Genomic DNA, 24,629 nt, shown 5'->3' on the forward strand with positions numbered 1-24,629 from the left:
CAAAAATAAACAATACTATTACTTTAAGATGGTAGATTTTAGCTTAGTTCAGTTCTTAGATGCGACACTTTGCAAAAAATGTACCTTAGGTTGCGTTGCGCTACCACGACAAGCAATGTCGCAGCGAAGGAAATGCGGCAAAGTTCAGGTGCAAAGAAATAAAGATGTGAAGATCTTCCAGATGCGGCATGCTTCTCGGGGATGCGAGAAGTTCTCGGTTCGATGCGTGGACTGCAGCGGCGACACCCTGACGATGCGACTGCAGCAGCTCCAGCGGCAACGCTCTTCTCCTGCGATGCATGAAGCTTCCGTTCGATGCCACAACTACAGCGGCGACATCCACGATGCGACGGCAGCAGCTCAGACGGCGGCGCGCTTCACAGGGATGTGAGTTGCTCTTCTTCGATGCGTTGCAGTGCGACAGTTCCCACGGCGACACCCTCCTCCAGAGTTGTGACAGCAGGCACAGCGACGGCGACACGCTCCAACCTCGTTGCGAGACTCTTCTCTTGATGCGGTGCAATGTGACAGCTACAGCGGCAACACCCTCCTTCGGAGTTGCGACAGCAGCAGCAGTGATGGTGACACGCTTCCTCTTCGTTGAGGCATGCTTCTCTCTGAAGCAGTGCAGTGCGACAGTTCCAGCAGCGACACCCTCCTTCGGAGTTGCGACGGCAGGCACAGCGACGGCAACACGCTTCTTCTCGTTGAGTCGTGCCTCCAGCTCCTTGCGACACGCACTTCCTCAGAAGGCCTAAAACAGAAGCCGGCACTTCCAAAAGAACTCTGGGGAGCTGGGGGTGGAAGTCTGTTGTCCCTGAGATTTCAGCAGGAGGCAAGCTCTTTTCCAAGCCCTTGGAGATCCTTCACAAGTTGAAAGCAAAGTACACAAAGTTCCTTTCTCCTTCCTTTGGCAGTCAGGCAACCACTGCAGGCCAATCCCCCAAGCAGCACTTCCGCTTGGGAATAGTCTCTCCTCAGTTTCTTCAGGTACCTCTCCTCAGTAAAGGTTTCTTCTTGCAGTCCAAAAGTGATCTAATGTCATGGGATCAGGGTCCCAATATTTATACCCCAAAATCCTTTGTTCTCTGAGGGGAGAGGGGCCTTTGCCCAGTCCAAACCAGTTCTGAAGCACTCTGTTTAGCAGACTTCTCCTTTACTTTCACAGTGCAGGGCAGAGATATCAGACGCCCCACAGGAGGTGGAGCCAGCATTGTGGAAGGCAAGTACAGTCCTGGAGCACTTTGTTTACAGGACTTCTTCTCTCCTTTCAGTGTGCAGGGCAGAGACATCAGCCGCTCCCCAGGAGGTGGAGCCAGCATTGTGGAAGACAGGCACAGCCCTATTCAAGGTTCAGGTGCAACTCCTCCCTCCCATCTAGATGCAGAGCTCTCTATTCACCACTGGGTGACTCAGCCTGTCTCATGGAATCCCCCAGCCGTGTCACTCACAAAACCAGACAAAGGAATACACAACCTAGCAGAGGCAGGTTTGAATGGTTAGACAAGCAAATACCTACTTTCTAAAAGTGGTATTTGCAAACACAGAATGTTAAAACCAACTTCACTAAAAGATGTATTTTATCATTCTGAGTTCAGGCATACTAAACTCGAATTTCTACCATGTTCTCTGAGACAGTTAGGATTATACAACATAGCCCTCTCACCCTGGGCACAAGAAGATTGCTGGATCTCCAGCTTTTGCAATTCAAAACTTGACTTCGTTAAATGTTCAAACACTTGAATTTATTTTTCATCATAATCAAATATGTTCATGTTGAATTCACATATTAGATGTCTCCTTGTACATCGTTTATTTGTTGTTCCCAAATAAATAAATCACATCCAATGCATTTCGGTGCAACTAGCACCTTCATCAGGGAGACCTGTTGATTAATAAAACAAAACTTGCTTTAACCTGCCGTATTTCATGTGATTCACAATGTTAAACATTATTAGCAACTTTGTATACCGACTGTGTTATTGCGCTAATGCGTTGCTTGACGTGATAAGTGCTCGCGCATAAAGACAAAAGTTCTACGGGATGTTTAACAAAGGTCAAATGAGTTAACAGGCGTCTGTGTCGTGTGTTCATGCTAGTGGTTCGCTATAACAGTGAAACGACCTTACTGGCGTCTTACCTAAATGTTACCGCAATGATTCTAGGGCCGCTCAATCGCTTGCATGTGTTTGATTAAGTTAGAGCTACACCGACTATGCGGGGTGCGACTAGCAATGGCAGTTAACTCAAGCTATAGACGCTCACCTTGTGAACTTTGTAAACTGCTGAATTGTTCCGACTACGCGAATTCCGCGCTGCATCTCCTAATGGCGCCGGGGTCAAATGTGTACGTTTTTCTACCGGCGGATTTCCTTGCGCGTTACTGCACAAGCCGTTTTTCTTAAAACAACTTTGTTGACACAATCAATGTGCTGCGCTGACAATGCTATATTATGTTGGCTGCTCGCCCTTGCCATGTTATGCACCTATGCCTAATCAATTGTAAGAATTAAGAGCTTCGTGAAACGTTGTGTGTTACATAATTGCTGCATTATACATGTAACCAAAATATATACAAGTTCATAAATAGCACAACAATTCTGTCCGATCATTCAGCCCGTTGGGCTTCAGACTGTTCAGATGGTAAATCCAGTGATTCTCTCTTTTAAGTAAATTTTTTTGTTTGCTGAGCCCTCAGTTTTGGGCACTATTTCCAAAATGCAAGCCCGCAATTGGCTTATGTGGTGATGTTTCTCTTTGAAATGAACGGCCACCGTTGATTTCACCGATTCTGTTCTTATGTTGCTTTTGTGTTCTGGGGATGGGATGGGTTATCTCATTCCCGTTCATGATGTTGTGGCATGAAGGGGAATGAGATAACCCATCCCATGAAAGGGTTTAAGATACCGCTAAGAGTCAGTGGGACATGCGATACAATGAACATAATATACATGCTGAAATGCCCTTGTGGTTCTGTGTATGTAGGCCACACTGAACGCAAATTAAAAACACGCCTTACAGAACACAAAAGCAACATAAGAACAGAATCGGTGAAATCAACGGTGGCCGTTCATTTCAAAGAGAAACATCACCACATAAGCCAATTGCGGGCTTGCATTTTGGAAATAGTGCCCAAAACTGAGGGCTCAACAAACAAAAAAAAATTACTTAAAAGAGAGAATCACTGGATTTACCATCTGAACAGTCTGAAGCCCAACGGGCTGAATGATCGGACAGAATTTGTGTGCTACTTATGAACTTGTATATATTTTGGTTACATGTATAATGCAGCAATTATGTAACACACAACGTTTCACGAAGCTCTTAATTCTTACAATTGATTAGGCATAGGTGCATAACATGGCAAGGGCGAGCAGCCAACATAATATAGCATTGTCAGTGCAGCACATTGATTGTGTCAACAAAGTTGTTTTAAAAAAAACGGCTTGTGCAGTAACGCGCATGCGTTAATCCGCCGGTAGAAAAACGTACACATTTGACCCCGGCGCCATTAGGAGATGCAGCGCGGAATTCGCGTAGTCGGAACAATTCAGCAGTTTACAAAGTTCACAAGGTGAGCGTCTATAGCTTGAGTTAACTGCCATTGCTAGTCGCACCCCGCATAGTCGGTGTAGCTCTAACTTAATCAAACACATGCAAGCGATTGAGCGGCCCTAGAATCATTGCGGTAACATTTAGGTAAGACGCCAGTAAGGTCGTTTCACTGTTATAGCGAACCACTAGCATGAACACACGACACAGACGCCTGTTAACTCATTTGACCTTTGTTAAACATCCCGTAGAACTTTTGTCTTTATACGCGAGCACTTATCCCGTCAAGCAACGCATTAGCGCAATAACACAGTCGGTATACAAAGTTGCTAATAATGTTTAACATTGTGAATCACATGAAATACGGCAGGTTAAAGCAAGTTTTGTTTTATTAATCAACAGGTCTCCCTGATGAAGGTGCTAGTTGCACCGAAATGCATTGGATGTGATTTATTTATTTGGGAACAACAAATAAACGATGTACAAGGAGACATCTAATATGTGAATTCAACATGAAAATATTTGATTATGATGAAAAATAAATTCAAGTGTTTGAACATTTAACGAAGTCAAGTTTTGAATTGCAAAAGCTGGAGATCCAGCAATCTTCTTGTGCCCAGGGTGAGAGGGCTATGATGCAATACTCCTGCGACCATTTGATTATTCGATTACACTCAGGGAGGAGAGTGATACCCAGGAAGCACAGATAACGTAGTTAAACTTATAGGCTGTGCACATCCTATACTTTGAAGAAACAGTTAGGATTATAAACATGTAATAATCTAACAGCCCATTCTGGCCTATGGAGAACAGGTAGCCTTGCAATAGTGAAAAACGAAAATGGCTGTAATTCACTATTAGGACATGCCACACACATCAGGGCTTGTCCTACATTATACTTACAATGCACCCTGCCCTTGGGCCTTCCACAGGGGTGACTGATATGAAGAAAAGGGAAGGTTTAGGGACTGGCAAGTAGGTGCACTTGCCCAGTCAGCATGACAGTACCAGACTGCACTCAGTCTGTGCAATGGCAGACCTTAGACACATTTTACAAGGCTGCATCTGTGGGTGGCACAACCAGTGCTGCAAGCCTACCAGCAGCTTTTGGATTTACACGCCCTAGGCACACTCAGTGCACTAGACTAGGGTCTGACAGGTAAACCAAATAGCCAAACATGGAACCACTGATTAATACATCAATTTACAATAGGGAGCACTTGCACTGTGGCACTGAATAGCAGTGGCACAGTGCCCAAAGCATCTAATACCAGCAAAAATACATGAGGCAACAGCAAAAATGGAAGGGAGACCCACGCCAATGGTGCCAGGTCTAACATCCGGCATGCCGGTTCTGCATATCCATTCAAAACCCCCAAATTTGGGGGTTTTGAATGAAGATGAAGAACCAGCCTGCCGAACATGGAGTTTATTTTTGTATCAGATGATGGACATTCCACTGAGACTGGTATTCAACATCTGCCCCCCTCATTGTGCACTTTATTACCTTACAGTGATTTAGAAGGGTTACCTGTGGGCGGCTAGTCATGATTGATGTATTCACGTTCTCTAGGATCGCCCATGATTGTGAGGCAAAGCTATGTCCATTGAGGTTAATTCATATCTTGGGTAAGATCTCTTCTCAGTGCCTATGTGCTTTGCATTACATAAAGTCTTGGAGAAGGAACTTTTTGATTTCCACAATTTGCAGTACTTTTGTTTTATATATATGTGTCTGTTCTGCATTTATTTAATTCTCTGAAGTCTAATTGACTCCTACATATTAAATGCGGGTCGCTGAAATCGAAATCTGGAAGTAATTATCAATGTGGTTCTTCAGCAGGATTTTGCATGATAACATAAACACATACTGCATTCAGCAAAATAATTGCAATTACTATCTCGAATGATAGCAGCCTCAGGACATTTATTCTAGCGTGCAACAACTCAGTTTGTTCTTCTAGTGGTTCTTGTCACAAGCATCTCACCTCATAGCACAATAAGTGATTTGAATTAGTAATGCTTAACTGAACCTGATTTTCTGTCAACCCTCTCTGAAAATGGCTATTTTTTTCAAAAACCTGCAAGCAGGAGATCCGATTTGGGGGGTGGCTCCTCTTTTTATTTGCCTGTCTATGCTGTTCTGCAGTCATAGCCTTTATGTGGGGTGATGCTTCTCACAATAGGATAGTCTCCAGCCTGGATCACCCACAACAGAGAAACAAAATGGTGGCTTTAACTAAAATATGTTTCTCACTCTGAACAACAGAGACTGCGGCCCCCTTCACTCCCACCATCCAAAAAGTGTCAATTCCACAGGAAAACTAGTCAGAAGCCTCTCTCTGCAAAAGGACCTCATCTAATTTCCACAGGAGCCTTGTCTCCTGTGTCCTCACTTCAATGTCTAGGTCTCCTCCCTCCTGAAACACTTGTGATACAGTTACACTGTCTGGGAAAATAACATCACCCCCATCTTGTTCACATGAACAGGGTGGGGCTTTAAAATGGAACCTACTGGCCTCTATCACTCTTGCTTACATTTACAATGCTTATACTACAATGGCCACACACACACACTCACAACATATATTTGTATGGGATTTGGTGACAAAAAAGGGCATAAATCTGACCGGCATTTGAGAGACGCTCTCAGCCTGTGCCAACTAACTAATCTTATTGAGTGATTAAAAACCCTTAATTACAGAATAGTGAGGAAGCTCTTTAAATTTGCTCTTCTGGTCAGGGCCAATCCAACTTGTGCAGCTTACAGGTCCTGTATCAAGGTAGGGATACTCCGACTATGTTTAAAATGGCATTCCTAGGAATGAGACACAACAGGCTAGGACTCTTAATGTTTGAATGATGGGTACAATTGCAATTTTATGTTTAAGCTGTCTGCCCAGCATATGCTTTTACAGAAAAGGGCAACCCCTGTAATCCCATGAGAGACAGAGTATTGCTCATAGTAAAGGAAAATGGCTGACATAGGAGTCCTTAAAAAACAAACATTTTGATGTTAGACAATGAATTATGGACCAGATGTACGATGGTAAATTGCAAGTGTAAACGGTTTTATGACCCGTTTGCGCATGCAAAAATCCTCTGGGCCACGTACTAACACTAATTTATGAGTCGCAAAATAATTTGCGACTCGCAAAATAGTGTTTTGTGACTCACTATTAAGAAGGGGCGCTCCTTTCCTAATAGCAACCTCACAAGCCATGTAAGAATGTTTTGCGACCCACAACTGAGGTCACAAAACACTCGCAATTTACCACCCTCTTCAAGAGGGTGGTAATGTAATCGCAATAGGGAAGGGGTCCGCAGGGGACCCCTTCTCCTTAGCAAATGCAGGGGAAAATATTTTTTAGGGGCAACTAGTGGTCCCAGGGACCACTACCTGCCCTTAAAAAACGAAATAAAAACGTTTCATATATTTTTTTTTAAATGCATCCCGTTTTCATTTAAGGAAAACTGTCTGCATTAAAAAAAACAGCTTTATTTAAAAGCAGTCACAGACATGGTGGTCTGCTAACCCCAGCAGGCCACCATACCTGGGAAGGCCTGCCATTCTCAACGGGTCGCAAATTGCGAGTGCCTCATGAATATTGATGAGGCATGCAATATGCGACCCTATTGAGAATCGCAAACAGGGTCTCAGACACTGTTGTACATGTTGTTCTGCGAGTCGCAAATTGCGACTCGCAAAATGGTATGGTGGTACATCTGGCCCAAAGTGTCCAAATAGTATTTTGTGACTCACTATTAGGAAGGGGCGTTCCTTTCCTAATAGCAACCCCTTGTAGTTGGTTTTATGGATGCATTATGTGGGCCAATGAATTTAAAAGGAAGACTCTGATCGTGTTTACTGTTGCTGACAAAGCTAATAAGGCTTGCCTTTATATATTGATGTAATGACCCATTCACAAAACCAGTATGCATGCCTTCATATTTTGATGTGGTCACCTTTGATAAAGCCAATAGACTTACCTTAATATATTGATGTTGTGACCCCTTGACAAAGCCAATAGGCTTCCCTTATATAATTAATTGGTCACTCTTTGACAAAGCTATTAGGTGTGTCTTCATATATTATGTGAGGACCCCTTGACAAAGCTAATAGGCTTGCCTTGAACACTGACTGGTCTCCCTTTGACAGAGCAAAAAGGTTGTTTTTTATGTATTCATGTGGTGACCCTTTTACAAAGCCAATGGCCTTGGTGTATATGGATGTAATCAGCTCCTGACAAAGCCAATAGGCTTACCTTTTATATATTGATGTGGTGATCCTTAATGAAGCAAAAAAGGCTTGCCTTGTATGTTGATGTGGTCAACTTTTGACAAAGTCAATAGGCTACTCTTCATATAATGATATGGTGACTCTTTGACAAAGCCAATAGGTTTGCCTTGTATCCTGATGTGGTCTTCGCTTGGCAAAGGCAATAGGCTTCTCTTCATATAATGAAGTGGTCACCCCATGACAAACCCAACAGATTTGCCTTTATATATTGACAAAGCCAATCGCAATGTATATTGCTGTGGTCACCTCTTGCCATAGTCAATAGGCCTGGTTTTTATACATTGATGTGGTGACCCAGAGAAAGCCAGTAGACCTGCATTTTGTAAAATGACACCCTTTTATATGGTGATGAGCACTTCCATTGGATGGTCTTGAGGGGAAGGAGGTTTGGTGCCCCCTTTGCTGGAGGTGGGTGCCACAGAACAGTGATATTATAGTTAACTATGGCACGTTAATAAATACCTTAGACATTATCCGAAAAAAGAAAATGTTAAAGTGACGTTATAGTTTGGTGAAAATGTCACTTCATTTCAAAGTCACAAAACCACTGTAATTCACTAGTTATTGTATCTGAACTAACTAATACTTGCACCCCAGCCTTGCACTGCTTATGACCTCACATATGACATCACTCATGAAATTTTCAATGGCATTGATGGCATCACTGATGACATCTCAAATGACATAATTGATGACACACTGATGGGATCACTGATGTCATCTACCATACTGCTGTTCAATTCCCTGTACAAATGAGTACAGCCTTTTAAATATGTAAATACATACAAAATGGAACAGAATCATGTAATGCTTAAATTACATAAACCTATGTCCTTATATAAAATAATTAGATTAGACTGTAGTCCAGTGCCTGTAGACCCAAGCCCCATTAGGCGGCCGAGTCCCTTCTACCCACATCTTCTGCAATGTGCACAACCTTTCAAGGAGAGACCACTACCTCCAGACACACAAGTCCAACTGGGTGCCCAAGCTCCTGCTACACAGAACCTTCACCCTGTGCAAAACCCTTCATGGGGAGCCTAGTCCCTCCAGACTCCCCATAAGGTGGTCAAACACCTTCTATGTACAGCCTTTGCTCTAAGCAGTGCTCTTAAGTGAGAACTTACTCACTCCAAGCACCCACTCCATTTAGGTGGTTAGCACCCTACTACGCATAGCCTTCGACCTGTGCAAAACTCTTCAGAGAGAGTTTACTCTCTACAGACACCCTAGCCCCATTATGTGGGTAAGTACCCACTCCTCACAAGTTCTGTCATGTGCACAACTCTTCATGGAGAGACCACTGCCTCCAGACACCCAAACCCTATAAGGTTGTCAAGTCCCTACTACACACAGCTGTGACCCTGTGTTCACAGAGAGCCCACTAGCTACAGACTCTCAAATCTGTTACACAGTTGAAGCCTCTATTATCCAAAAGCCTTTGTCCTATGGGGAACACTTCTCAGAGACCCCATACCCTCCACAGATGCAACCCTCATTAGGAGGCTAAGCGTGTTGCAAAAGCTCACACTGATTAGGAGTACAGAAGCTACAGAACATTTGCTTTAGGTGTAGCTCATTGAAAACTTTCCAGTGTCAAAAGAGTAGACCAAACAGTCCCATTCATTGGAAGATGTAGTCATTTAAAATAAAAATGTTTTAACACATAGAAAGTGACCGCGCATGTATCCCCCTTCCTGAGCCACTTTTGGACCCAGGGGGCTCCATCCCCAGTAGTCAGGTGCTCTATTGAATGGGACCCGGGAACCCAACCCCGGGCTTCGATGTCACTAAGAGCAAGAAGGGAGAGTGAGGCTTCGCCCAGCCACTCCCCCACCCCTCAGAGGTGGTGTGCAGCCCCAGCTTTCCAGACTTGTGTTCAGGGGAAGCAAGGAAGTAAAAGTAATAGACAAACCCTTCCCTCATGGAGCAGGCAGGGGAACGGAGTGGCTGACTCCCTGGCCAGCAAACAACAGCCACGGCCGGCTGCTGTTTGCGTCGCATAAATAAAGTACCTTGTGGCCAGAGCAATGAGATGTGGAAGCCTTGCATCGATCAGTGGCGGCTGGCAAGGAGGATTCTTCAATTAAGAGGTGCGAGTCGAGGTCCAACGTCGAGCTGAATCACACAACGACGGACTTGATGAAGCTGCTGGCATGAGCTTGCATCGACTTGTGGTCAAATGAGATGTGTTGCACTCGGACGGTGTTGGTGGTGAGCTGCATTGTGCCCCCTGATGCATACGGTTATGTCAATGTCAAAGAAGCTTGTTATGTAACTTTGGCTTTGAACAGTGGGCCAACCGACTGACCCTTGGAAATTCCCAAGGAGGCTTGGATCCACACAGGCAAGTTGGATCCAGCAGGGCAGCTCACGGAAGAGTCCTGGTGCATCATCAGCAAACCTTGGGCATGAAAGCAGTCTTTGGTCAACAAAGCAGAGCCTAGGCAGCAGGGAAGACTTTACAACTGGGCAGTCCTTCTTCCTGGCATAGTCCACAGGTCCAGAAGTGATCTGAAGAGTTGGGTCTGAGGGTCCACTAGTTATACCTGGTGCCCACTTTGAAGTGGGAGAAGTTTCTAGAGTGCTCCCCCTAACGAGGTGCATTGAAATTCCTTCCTTCCTGTCCGTTAAGGTGCTACTTAAGATGGTGATGCAAACATTGCTGCAGTGCTCGCATAATCCATACGGCACGGTCTTGCACTGGGACAGACTTTCCCTGGCTCCATGAATGGCTCTCAGTTTAGAGCCCGACCGTACCTCCTTGCAGATCGCGGAAGCGACCAGAGTGCTAATCTCACAGTACTGCAGTCCGGGTTGCCACTCCATGCATCCCAGCCTGAAAAAGTGGTTCATTCCATGTACAACTGGTTAATACCTCTTTTTACAAAAGATTTCCGGGACAGGGTACGGTCCCCCAATCTTTGCTACAATGCACATTCTTGCACTCTCCTGAAGAGGTCTAGACTTGCAAGGCCGAAACACGTCGACCAACAGATCCCAGGAATTTCACCCTACTAGTAATATAAAAAGTATTTCCTACTTTGCTAAAGACCAGTGCTCTAATTTACTAGAGACAATTGATTTTATTTCAAATGAGCTGGTCTCCATCTTAGCCGCCTAGCCTGGCGAAGGTACTTCATTCCTGAACAATAGATTTGTCTGTCAATTTCTGTATACTGTACACCTAGCAAGGATTGTGCATGATATTTAAATATGTGATTGTATTACAAAATATGTACGTAATTTTTCTTGGTTGCACAAAAGATTTCTTATGTATGCAATTTTTTGTATTGTTTTTTATTGTTTTGGTTCAAACTGTAGACAAAAGTAAAATGTTCTCTTTCTCTATTTTGTATTCTAATTGCCGTTCTTTATTACATAACAAAGATGACTTGTTGATTTCATATTAAATATTGCTAATTAATAAATGATTAATGATCAGTTTGATATAGTCGATTTTTTAATAACAAGTTATCGCTGATAAACATGGTTTAATCTATCCGGTAGAGCTCTCCATTTCTTTTCTCATTTCAGTGAAGCCAGGCCCTAGAGGGGGTTGTAGGCTCAACCTTTTCCCCTTTCTTTTGCAGGCTCACTAGCAGCATTTAATTTATAGGCCCTGTGAACTTGTAGTACTACTTTGCTAGGGAAGTACAAGTAAATTAAATGTGCTAATTGGCAGCCACGGCCTGTGAAAGGTAAGAACGGTGGGGCAGTGAGGCTGGGTGGAGGGGATTTCGACCGGCGAAGACTAACGAAAATAAATTATTTATTTAATTTTCCCTTGTAATCGTCTGCCGAATTCCCCCCTCACCCTGCCCCACCGCACGGGTCACGGCTGCTAATTGGGTGTAAGCCCTAAGGCCAACAAAAACGAATTTAAAAAAAGGAGGAGTAAAGCAAAAGGTTTCGGGGGAAGACCACCCTAAGACTGACAAAATTACTGCTGAATCTCATATTAAAGACATATTTAAACTGTTATTATTTTGTATCACTTAACCTTGGGAAGCAGCCATCTTCCTCGAGGTTGCTGTTCTAGTTGTGCACTTGGGAGGTGCATGGGAGACGGGGCATAACCCAAAGTTGCCTTATGTGTAGGCCTGCGGTGCTGATGCGACCACTGGGCACAACACACATTCCCCTTACTCTACTGCACACTCTATGCTGCACACTCTGCACTTTAAATCTACTGCTCAAATAACCCATTTGCACCTTTCCTAAACGCTGCTAAAACATCACTTTCCAACTCATGGGACTCGCCGCCTTTTTAAAATTAATTATCAGCACACTGTCACACTGATGAACTTGAATTTCTTTTTTTAAATTACTGTTGAATCTAAATGTTTTTAATTATTGGTGAAGACCTTTTTAAATGGTTATACAATTCAAGAATTGGGGAAATTGTAGCAATTGGCTAGAAATCTGTTTAGACCTTATTTTGCATTACTCAATTTTTGAGAAGCAGCCATCTTCCTCAAGATTGGTATTCTAGTTGTGCGCTTTGGAGGCATACTAGAGGCAGAGCCTAACCAATTTCACCTTATGTGCATGCTTGTGGTACGTATGCAGAGAGGATGCATGCAGCAGGCATGCCAGACAAGCCAGTCTCCACCCGTCCGCGTTTGTTATGTTGCCAGCCCCAGTCACCCTGTCTGTTTCACCCCAGATAAGCTACTCTCATCCAGTTTTCTCGAAAAACCTCTCATGAATAAAGTCTCCAACTGTTGTCAGAATTGGAACCACACCCACATAGAGGGTCCAGTATTCTGTATTGTCTGCAAAGGCAAGTTTGGTCTTCTCTTAGAGCCATCATTTGCTATCACCACCACTCCCATAACCAGCCAAAAAAACCTCTCAAGTGGGCTTTCAAATACTCGCTCCTTTAGCAAACACTAGCAAGAAGTCCACGACTTAATCACTGATCGCCACCTAGATTTTCTTTTCATCACCGAATCTCGGCTTACACCCTGGTGCAATCCTGACATTTCCTCAGCCCGTCCCCAGGTTACACAATCATCAGACGAGATAGACAGGAAGGCCCCGGAGGTGACCTAGCCTTCTTCTCTGCAACATCTTTCAATGCAGTACATTTGATATAGATTCTCTTAAAGGAGCAGAAAGTTTGGGATTCTGCTTGCAGAATAGCCCATCACACTCCTTGGCTGGCTGCCTCATCTACCGTCCTGCAGGTCCAAAGCCCACATTTCTAGCCATCCTGGGAGGCCCTGGCTCTTTGTCCACTTCAATACACCAACTTCACCACTCTTGGTGATTCCAAATACCATTTTTGAGGCCATAGACAATTCTGAATTAGCAAATCGCATTGATACTGTCAACATAATCAGCCTTACTCAGTTAATGTCCGTACCCACCCACTCAGCTGGACACACCTTGAATGGGTGTGTCCAGCTCAATTAGTACTTGATGATCCTATTATCCAATCTTGGACAGATCATATTTTAATTCCCTTTAAACTCCTGATCAACACCCACACTTCTCCTACCCCCAATACCGAGAATGACCCACTCACTTTGCGCAAATGGGGGAAGATGATGGATAATCCCAATCACATCAGTCGATTGGCTACCACTGCCCTGACCCTCACTGGAAGACTTGCAGACAACCTTATTCCATTTAACGACTGGATCTCTATCACAGCCAATGAACGAGCACCCCTTGTTCGCCCCAACAAACGCAAGTGAAAATCTTTTTAACCCTGGTTCTCCACAACAGTAGCAGAACATAAACTGCACTGCAAACAGCTTGAACGCAAATGACGCAAGGCCTACAAAGCCAAGGATCTGACCCGCTTCAAGTCTACACTGAAATCCTACCATAGTTTAATAAAAGCAACTAAGAAAGCTTACTTCACTGCCCAAATTGAAGAGTCCCAATACGACCCAAAGGTAATATTCAAAATCGTAATTTTTTTTCTTTAACCTAAACCCTCACTAGGGAAATCTTCCCGCTATCCTTCATAGGGCTATGGAGATAGTCAACCCTATAATTAATCAATTCTTAACGCATTCTGGAAACTAGCAGCAGTTAAACTCCTACAAAAAAATCTCTAGAAGATTCCAACATACTGTCAAACCTCCAGCCCATCTCTCTACTCCCCTCTCTGATCAATATACAGGAAAGAATTGCAAATGGGCAACTCATGTCGTTTCTGGAGGACTCTATTTCACTACATCCCCAAAAATCCTGCTTTGTACCTATTTATACCTAAACCCTCTACAGATTCAGCCCAGCTGGAGGTGTCCGAAACTATCAACATGACCTTAGATGCCAGGGAGAACGCGGTGTTGACATTGCTTGATCTGTCCGTAGCATTTGATACCATCTCCCACACTATACTCCTTCAGCAAATCCAGGAATAGGGCATCTGCCACAAGGCTCTTTATTGGATCAAATCCTTCCTTACTGACAGGTGACAAATGGTGACCCCAGGACCACTCTTGTCAGCAGAAAGAGCAGTGGCTCTGGGAGTCTTGCAGGGTACTTCCGTAAGCCCCGCACTATTCAATATTTACATGCCCCCCCCCTTGTTTCCCTGATAAACTCTTTTGTCACAGCTATCACATCCTACGCTAACAACACTCAATTAATTCTATCCCTAGATAAAGGCTCTTTCAGTTCCAAACATAATTTCAAAAACTGCCTCACCAATGTCATCCTTTAGATGCAAAACAACCACCTCAAATGCAATTCGGCTAAAACTGAAATCCTACTTTTTGGAAAGCCCAACCTTTTCTCACCTACCCAATGGTGGCACACATACGTTTACCCACCCCTACCACTGTCAAAGTAGCACAGAATCTGGGAATGAAGTTCAACACCGCACTCTTGTTCCACCCAGCAGCAGTGGTAGTAGCAGGAATATGCTTCCACTTGATGAAATTCCTAAATCAATTCTTCGATTTTCTCACACGTAACGCCAGGACAATGGTTGCCTTGATCTAATTACCTCCAGGCTGTATTACTGCAATAGTATGTACACAGGATACTCCAAGCAGTTACTCCACAAGTTCCAAATGGCTCAACATGCCTCTGCGAGATTGGTGCTGCAACTTTCTAAGCAGAGCTCTGCCTCCACTGACCTAAAAAAACGATACTAGGTGCCTATCCATAAGAGGATACTCTTTCAAATCCCTTTTTTGGGTTTCAGAGCATTCAACTCCACTGCATTTAAATACCTCAGTGCCAATTTTACTCATTATAAAACTAAGAGTCTACATAGGCTCCCACAATTTAGACTAAAAACCCTTGGGGGGAAAGTCCTTTATGGTACTCTACACGAAAGCATGGAACCAACTCCGACTCTCTCTCTGCCCTATAGAAAGTGAAGCCACATTCAAAAAGTGTTTGAAGACCTGGCTTTTCCTAGCCCCAGATCCACTCTGCTACTCTCTAATCTAACCATTTCTCTTGACTCTTTTCCTATCTACACTCCTCAGGGAATGTTGTTAGACCAAAGCTCAGGGCCAAGATGCTCAATTGTGAGTAACAGCACTGCTCTACGAGTCCACCTAGCCAAACTTGATGTTTCCCTAGGTCAGTCACAGGTGGGAGAAGCAGGATTCTGATAAAAAGAGCATTAGATAATTCCACAGTCAGAAACTTGTGACCAGTGGCCTGTCCACCACAGGACCAACAGGAAGTAGTGGCTGTTCCGCAGTCCTGTTTCTGGCAGAGTGGAGCAGATCCAGGTGTGAGAATAAACACAATGGCCTGACCCTCTGAGCGTCAGGCCATTTATTGTTTTATTTTCTTGAAATAAACACCTGATTTACCAATTTGTTTCAAGAAAAGAGAAACGTTTTCCAAGTGAGGCCCAAAAAATAAGGGCACACGCTAAGCAAAGTGCTCTGGGATCTAGGCATGCACATCATTTGTAATCATAGAAGTGAGTCATGGATAGAAGAGCTACGTAGGTCTGAAACTATGAAGAAGCTATACATTAACACTGACTTGTGATACATACATTTGCCTTTATGCAGAGGTATTTTGTGACGTGGCTCGGCTTCATGTAGTTAAGTTCCCTGGCAGCTGGTGTTAAAGGGCATGTTGCAGTGGCGGCCGCTCCATTAGGGTGTTGGAGTGACGGACCACTGCTTTCTCGCAGTGTGAGAAGCAGAAAATAAAATGGTAGAAAGCATACAGCAGGGGTATGACTGGTTGGGTGCGGGCAGGAGCGTATGCTTGGTTGGGGGCCGGTGGTTCGGGGAGGAGTGGCTTGCACCACTCTGAGTGCCCTGGTCGACCAAAGCAGTCATGCGCACTCTACATTTTCTCTATGTAGGCTGCATGCAGCCTACATGGAGAAAATGGTGTCCCTATTGGAGCTGCCCGGGACTCCCCACCAATCACAGCGCTGCCATTGCAGCGTTGTGTTTGGCTTACAGGAGGATGGCAAGAGAGAGGGATGCCGAGCGGAGGTTTCTGCTTGGTCGATATGGGGTGACCGTAGATTGGCTGATTGTTGGTCCATTCCCCCAAAAGGACTTATGTGTGATACACATAGCTTTAAATTAGATTCTCTTCCTGACAGGCAGCCAGTACAGGATCTTCAGTGCCGGTTTTGCGGATTGCCGGTAAGGGATCTGGAGGAGCAAGCGAGCTGCACAGTTTTGGAGGATCTGGAGCTTGTAGATAGTGGATTGGGGGGTCCTAAATAAAGGGCGTTCCCATAATCTAGGTGAGATAGGATAAGAGCCTGGACCATAATTCTTCTTGCCTGGAATGGGAGGAGAGGGAGTATTTTGCGTAACATCCTCAACAGGCCATAAAAGTGGCCGATAGTTTTGCTGCCTGGTAATCAAAACTCAGAGAGAGGTCCAGCCAAATGCCTAGACTTTTGGTCTGTTTTTTTGGTTCTGGAGCAGGGCCAAGACAGTTGGGCCAAAGAAGCAGCTTGGAACTGAAAGATGACGAGTTACCAAGGAGCATAAGCTCCGTCTTGTCCCAATTGAGTTTTAGGCAAGAGAGCTCCTTCCATTTAGCTACTTCCTCTAGGCAGCTTCCTAGGCCGCCAGATGACTTCTTGGGATGGTTTAATGCCACCACAAGCTGCGTGTCATCAGCGTAGGTAACGATTTTTATGCCAAATGGATGGGCAGGGGCAGGAAAACAGTCATGTTTTCAACTTTTTCCGAAACAGGGGAATGGATTCAATGCGTCTCAAATGAAGTGGCATTTTATTCCACTCACAAGGTTCCAGGAGGGAGAAAGACTTACCTCCTAACCTAGATTTTTTTAAACAGGGGACATTGGCCAACAACTGGTCAGCGGAGCGCAGCTGTCTATTAGGAGAGGAGAGAGATAGCCTACATTTAAGGTAGCTAGGTCCTTCCCCATAGAGTGCTTTCTGTGTGATAAGCAGAGTTTTAAAAATGATTCTTTTCCTTACCAGTGCAGGCTCCTCAGAAGGTGTGACACAAGCAAATTCCGGGGCAGCTCAAAAAAGGTCCGGGCTGCTGCATTCTGGACGAGTTGAAGCGTTTCCAGCATAAAGCCAAGCATACTCAGATAGAGTCTGTTCCCATAACCAGCCTTGACATAATCAGAGCTTGTATCACCTGTGGTCTGGCCTCTTTCGATAGAAAAAACAGAAATTACGGTAGAAGATGCAGCAAAGCAAAACAGGCGCCAACTATTGTGTTCACCTGAGCGCGAAATAGCAGCTGGTTGTCCAGTTTGAAACCCAGATTTTTCACTACCAAGCAATTTGCTGAGGGGGCACAGCGTCCACAGGCCAGCTGCAAGGCAGGAACTTCTGAGCTGTTCCCGTACTGTGATTCGGGTGAAAGCCCAACTGGTTAGGATGAAGCAGGCCATTCTTTTCCAGAAAGGATTATAGCTGCTGGTTCACATGTTTTTCCAGTATCTTCGAGAAGGCTAGAAGCAAGGAGATCAGCCTGTAATTGGCCGTATCAGAGGGATTGGCCTGAGCCTTTTTTAGCAAAGGGATAACTTTGACCAACTTCCATTTCGTGGGGACAGCCTCTCGGAGGGAGTCATTTAATAGCTTATTCATGTGAGGTTTGAATACTTCTGCTCCCAATGCCAGAATGGAGGCTGGGGCAGTATCCAAGGGAGAGCCCGATTTAAGGCCTTTTAGTGCCCTTAAGGAATTTTCAAAAGAAATAGTGTTGAAAGAGTCCAGAGGACATACTTCCCAAGACGTGGGCCCGATGTCTTCAAGGAATTCTTGAGCACTGGCCCCTTCCAAGGGAGACTGGCCTGGATGGACACCATTTTTTCGTGAAAAAAGAAGGCCATTGTCTCACACCATTCCTTAGTGGAAGGCTCTATATTGGAGCCTACCTTGAGCGTGGAGAATGACCTCACGATTTAAAAAAATCTCTCGTGAGTGATTGCCTGCCTTCAAGATTCTGGCTTCAAGGTAAGTCTTTTTTGCTATTTTAATTTCTTTGTAGTATTTGCCTAACTCTGCTTTATAGCCTGCTTTAGCTGATGGACAATATTTAGTCCTCCATAGCCTTTCTTTACATTTACATGCGAGCTTACATTTTTTTAAAGATGAAGTAAACCAAGGACTAGGCACTTTGGACCGAGACTTGTTAGTGCTGCTTTCCGCAGTCAGAGAGTGATAGGCGGACTCAATTCAGTCTTCAACTAGGCCTACGTCAGTATTAAACTCGCCAGTCAGAGAAGGACTAGAGGCATCCAGCTTATTAATCAAGGAATTTGCTTTACATTTGCAAGAAGCCCTGACCGTATGGGGAAGTATGCTCTCTTTGAGAGGGATTTTACTAAATGTTGGCCATCTAAATCTGAGGAGAAAATGATCGGACCAAACCAGAGGAACTGGAGGGTCAACAGCAAGGGGCCCAGAGGTGACTATTTGGTCCTGCAAATGACCGGCCAGATGTGTCGGGCATTAATAGAGAGCGTAAGGCCCATTGAAGCACAACTCTCCATCAAAATATGGCTCTCAGTTAGTTGATCACAATCCATGTGTAAGTTAAAGTCCCCCATCAAAACACAATGTCTGTACCTCAGGACCAAAGGCCAAACTATTTCACAGAGAGCGTGAACAAAGCCAACCGCTTTGTATTTACTGTGAATAAAGTCAAGAATCCACAGAACCTTGTGGTGTGGGTGTGTTTTGGTCACAAAACTAGGATTGGTGACATATAATCTCCAGCTTTACCACTTCAATTAAATATGATGGGAATAAACCCTGTATTCTAAAGATGGAAAGGCCCACAACAGAGTGACATTTCCCTGATAAGGGCAGCAACTTAGCCTTGCCATCATAATCATCACCCAAGTTGTGGTCTAGAGGACTAATTGAAAATGTGGAACCAGGAAATACAGTTAATAATACAGGTCTTGCATTTGGTCAAATTGTGTCCTCTTAATTGTCTGCACTTATTTCACAGGTCCCTTTTTGACAAGATTTGGAGTATTTAGAATCAATGTATAATTTGCTAGTACACGTGTTGATAAAGAAAAAGGACTTGACATTGCATGGAGAGTGAAGACGTGCCAAGTCTCATAGTATATTCACCAAAATTCAATACAGTGGTTAATGTATAGGCTTTGTAGCAAGTAAGTGCTACAGTCTCTGGTCTAGTAATTTACCCAATTGTTTGATCCTAAGCAGGTCATACTATCCCTGTGCCTCCCTCTACTCATCTGACAATGTGACAGCACTTTGAAACTTGATTAGGGGAAGAAATAAATATTATGGGCATGCTCAAAGGATAACCAACTCACTAGGTTTTCATTCACAAATTCATGACTGTTTATTGACTTCTCCACATTTGTCCGTTCTCCAGAAGCTGCATGTGCAGGACCTTTCCTGTGCTGCAGTTCCTCCCTGTAGCCACCTACAGCTACCTTCTTTTACAGCTCATTAAAGACTGAAAGAATTAATGTCATTTGAGAGAGTTAAAAGTGGCAGGGAATAAAAATGTGGGACACCTGTCTATTGGGCAGCAGGATGGGAGTCACAATTCCAGAACAAACATACAAAATGTGGGTTGGTCAGCCATCCTACATGAAGGCCTCACGTACCCACGGCCAAACACCACACCCAGAAGGACTACATAACAGGACAGTGATGGTCCTTGTTAGAGAAACAACATCAGGCTGTGGCACATACAAGTACTGGCACTACAGACGTCTGGACTCTCCCAGAGCTCTGTGAGCAGCAGGTGCTGCCTGATGTGATGCCCTACACAGGTACCATTGTTTATCTATCTGGCCGCAGTGGCTAGGCCTTGGCACCTGTCATCAGTACCGTTCAGCCAAGACTACACCACTTGGGATTGCTTGGTTGCTGTGCATCAAGAAAGTCACCTCACAATGAAGGCCCCAGTGCCCACACTATGCAGTGCCTGTCTGAGTTACGAGGTCTAAAGATGTATGAGACCCTGGAACCAGACTACCAGACACTCTGTGCCTTAAGCATTGTCTCGCAACACTGAAGGGTCACTGTGAGGCATGACCTAGCCCCCAGGAAACGAACCAGACAGCCAAGCCACAACACCCACCCCTAGTTTCAAAAGCACACTCACACACACCAGTGTCTACATGCCAGTCATCACAACTAGAGAGAGATGCAGTTGCCCAGCCTTACCACCATACCACACATCATGGCTGGTGAATCAGGATCAGTCTTTGTAGACACTGACCATGCAATAGTTCACTAACAGCAAGAACCTTAATCATCTAGCGTGTATAACTTGAGTTTAAATCAGGGAGGGTTTGTTGTTACACTGACTGTGCAGTACACATCATGTCATCAGTACAAGTATTTTTGTTAAACACACACTTATTCATTATAAAGTACAATGTATAATAGTATACTAAGCAGACAAAACAATCTTCTTTAAATATAATGCGGTGTCCTTCATGTTTTCTCCAATGGACTGACACAAAATCCAAACTGCTCAGTCTTCTCTGGGGATTTTTGTATTTATATTTATGTAACACTTGTCCTTCCCCTAGTGAGACTAAAGAACTTCATAAGTGGTGTACTGCTCCACATCTTTGGTAGAGCAATTCTATCTACATTCTACAAGGCAGGCATTTTAAAGGGTCACATATTCCGCCTCAGAAGTGCTCATGTTCTGAAACAGTTCAATGTATGTTTTCATACTCTCAATGGCTCTGAAGGCTTTCGGGAGCTAACCATTTTTTATTTTCTCTATCCATGATGACATGCACTAGTGTTGGTGATTTCTCAGATATGGGAAAGTGATGGCTCCTGCAGTGGGGTGTGGTTGATGGTACGGTTTTCTACCCATGGCTTGCCTGGCTGTTTATGATTTCATAGGAAGACTTCTCAGCTGGTGCCTTCCTTTTCTTGTGAGAAGAACCAGATATTTTCTAATTATCTAAATGAGAAGAGGTCTGGGATTGTACTTTGTTTTGATTTGACTGTTTACAGTGCCTCAAATGTGCATCCTCTCACAGGGTACTTGTCACTTCAATTAATTATGAGCTAAATGTACTAAAGGTACTCTAAGCAGGAGTAGGAGTCCTTAATCTATAGAGTATAATGAGTTATGTGAGCTTCAGAAATGCAAAGGTGAAATGCTCTGGATGGATCTATCTTTCACCATCTAATTTTTAGAAACAATTTGCATGTACTCTTTCAAAAATTGTCTTTACCTTCATCAAGAAATGCAGTAAAGGCAGAAATGAGTCACAGGTATGAAACAGTTTGGGTGCTATTTATGTTATGTGTGGGTCAGTGTGTGCTTGACTTGGGAGTTGTCGAACATCTTGCAAACAGACCAGTTAGGTATTATCCCTAGGGTATTTTTTTGGCTTGCTTTTAATGCTTTCTTGACATGCTGTCAAATATCCTATTTCTATTCCTTTATTTCAAAAAGTTATAGGGAATGTATGCTGCACATTCCACCATTGTAAGCCATTTTTATAAAAAAAAAAATTCTGTGAGAGAACATCCCACCAGCCCCAGCAAATACCTTCTCTTTCAGCTGATGCTCAATCATTTCCGCCCTCACAAATTTCAGCTCTACCACTTTTAAAATCCACCAGCCACCACTGGTCATGTTTCCATTAGAACTGCACAATTAGTACACTCAACCATATGCATGGGTTTTATGAGATAAATGCATTTTTTTAGTAAAGCCCACAGAGTAGATTTTCAGTTGTACATGTATTAAATAAGACTATTGCCCTGCACAAAGCAACAAATGTCTTACACATTTGTGTATAAACACATAAATTACCTTTAATGTATCCCATAATCCAGCTGGCTTGAAATATACCAAGCATTCCCAAATGTAAGGTTCGCAGCGGCAACAAAAACGTAGACTGTACAGAAAATATATATCTTACCGTTGCTGGAGTACAGACATGAGCTGTTTACAGAATGTCTCCCCATTCTTGGAAAACTCTTTTAGATCACGATGCACTCTGTCATACTGAAAGAAAATAAACAGCATATCAAATAAGAATGGTGATGCAGGAACAATATAATCATTAATTTGCAGTTCTTTATGGAGAAATGGGCATAGAGAGGATTACAGAATACTTTATGTATTGGTTCCAAAAATACATTTTTCCAGCAATCGTGCTGCCCTATGACCTATCATGATAAATGTGGCATGAAGGCTATAGAAAGAAATGTTTGCACCGCCATCCCGGTTGGCTACAAGATCATCCAAATGGACCACAACACAAACTGGGAGGAGGCATCCCCATCGTACACAAAAGCACCCTCTGCCTCACCACCCACGTGGACGACCTCTCAGCCAACATGAAGCACCTCCACTTCCAGGTGCAGACCAACCCGAACACCACCCTCCATGGCACCCTCATCTACCGACCCCCCAAACCCACCCACCCTTCAGCAATTCCATCATCGACTTTATCACACCCCACGCTCTCACCTTCACAGACTACATCCTCCTCAGCGACCTAAAGTTTCACCTCAACAACTACAATGACAAAAACACCTCGTCCCTGCTGGATAACCTCGCCATTCAAACAACTGGTCACCTCCCAAACCCACTCAGAAGGACACACGCTCGACCCCATCTTCTCTACCAGCGATAACTTCACCTTCAGCCACACCACCGTACACCACCATGCCCACTGCTACCCTCATAGAAGCTGGAACAAGGTCACAGAAGAACAGTGCAGTACCGCCTTCAGTGAAACCCCTCACCGAAATCCACAAACGCCAACACCGCAGCACACAACCTCCATTGATGGATCTCCAACTCCACCGACACCTTGGCCCCGCTGAAGAAAGCCACAAGCAAGCGACACCCAAAGAAAGCCAGCTGGTTCTCTCCTACCCCTCATGTGTACAGAAGTACCTTTTAACAGCTCGAGAAGAGAAGGAGGAGCAAAAAGAGCCCAGAAGACCGCTGAGCCTTCAAGACGGCTCTCATCACACACCACCACCTCATCAGAACAATTAAGAAAGCAGCCCTAAAAGAAAGGATCAACACCAATGCACTCAACAGCAAGGAACTTTTGGCCATGGTCAAAGAATTGGCCAGACCCAGCAAAGAGGCAGCAGACATTGCCCCCTCCTAAGGCCTCTGCAACAACCTCGGCCCCTACTTCCACCGCAAGATCAAGGAGATATACGACAGCTACAACAGTCTCGATACCCAAAACCCTCCCACCCCACCTACATTCACTGAACCCTACGAAGCCGGGACCCAACAGGCCCTACTGAGCTGGGCCCCCCTCATAGAGGAGAACACCCTCAAGATCATGAAGAGCATCCACTCCGGAGCACCCCATACCCCTGCCCACTTCAAGGCAGGCATCACCATTTCCCCTGAACTCTGCCACACCATCAACTGCCCCATCAACTCTGCCACCTTCCTGGAAGAATAGAAACACACAGAGATCAACCCCTTGTTGAGGAAACCCTCTGCTGACCCAACGGACCTCACAAACTTCAGACCCATCTCTTTTCTTCCTTTCCCAGCCAAAGCCATCAATGCCCAACTTTCTGAGTTCATCAAAGTAAAGCACATCCTGAACTTCTCCGAATCTGGCTTCTGAAGCAACCACAGAGACGAGACCGCCCTCCTCGCCACGCCAGCTGACGTCCATGCCCTCCTCAACCGAGGCGTAAGTGCAGCCCTCATCCTCCTGGACCTTTCAGCTGCCTCCGATATGGTCTCTCACCTCACTTAAGCACAATACTCCACGACGCCAGCATCCATGACAAAGCCTTGGAATAGATCTGCCCCTGCCTCACCGGCTGAACACAGAGAGTCAGACTACCTCTGTTCCTCTTGGAACCCACAGAGGTCAGCTGCAGAGTGCCTCAGGGCTCCTCCCTGAGCCCCATGCTTTTCAACATCTGCATGGCCTCGCTTGCAGCCATCGTCAGAAACTACGGACTCAACATCATCTCCTACTCCGACAACACCCTGCTGATTCTTTTGCTCACCAACGAACCCACAGTTGCCAAGAACAACTTTCATGCCGGGATGAAAGCTGTGACTGCCTGGATAAAACAGCTTCCTCAAGCTCAACTCAGAGAAGACCGAAGTCCTCATCATGGGCTCCACCCCTTCACCCTGGGACGACTCCAAGTGGCCCGCAGCACTTGAAACCTCCCCCACACCCACAGACTACGCGCGGAACCTCTGCATCATCTTGGACTCCTCACTCAGCAGTAGCCGCCAGATCAACGCGTCTCATCATCTTCCTTCTAGACGCCACGCCTGCTCCAAAAGCTCTTCAAATGGATCCCCACCGAAACCAGAAAGACCGTCACCCACACACTCGTCAGCAG

General features: G+C 44.7%; 1 protein-coding gene across 2 annotated transcripts in view; it reads right to left on the reverse strand.

Moving 5' to 3' along the window:
- The window catches only part of NOSTRIN (nitric oxide synthase trafficking), a 743,535-nt gene that overhangs the window by 628,670 nt on the left and 90,236 nt on the right, over positions 1-24,629 (reverse strand). For both annotated transcript variants that reach the window (XM_078681620.1, XM_078681621.1), the window contains exon 2: positions 22,199-22,284. In XM_078681620.1, coding sequence (XP_078537746.1) covers positions 22,199-22,284 — 86 coding nt within the window. The remainder of the gene's footprint in view (positions 1-22,198; positions 22,285-24,629) is intronic.

This window comes from Lissotriton helveticus, chromosome 3_1 (genome assembly GCF_964261635.1).
Source record: "Lissotriton helveticus chromosome 3_1, aLisHel1.1, whole genome shotgun sequence".
NCBI classification, from domain to species: Eukaryota; Metazoa; Chordata; class Amphibia; order Caudata; family Salamandridae; genus Lissotriton; species Lissotriton helveticus.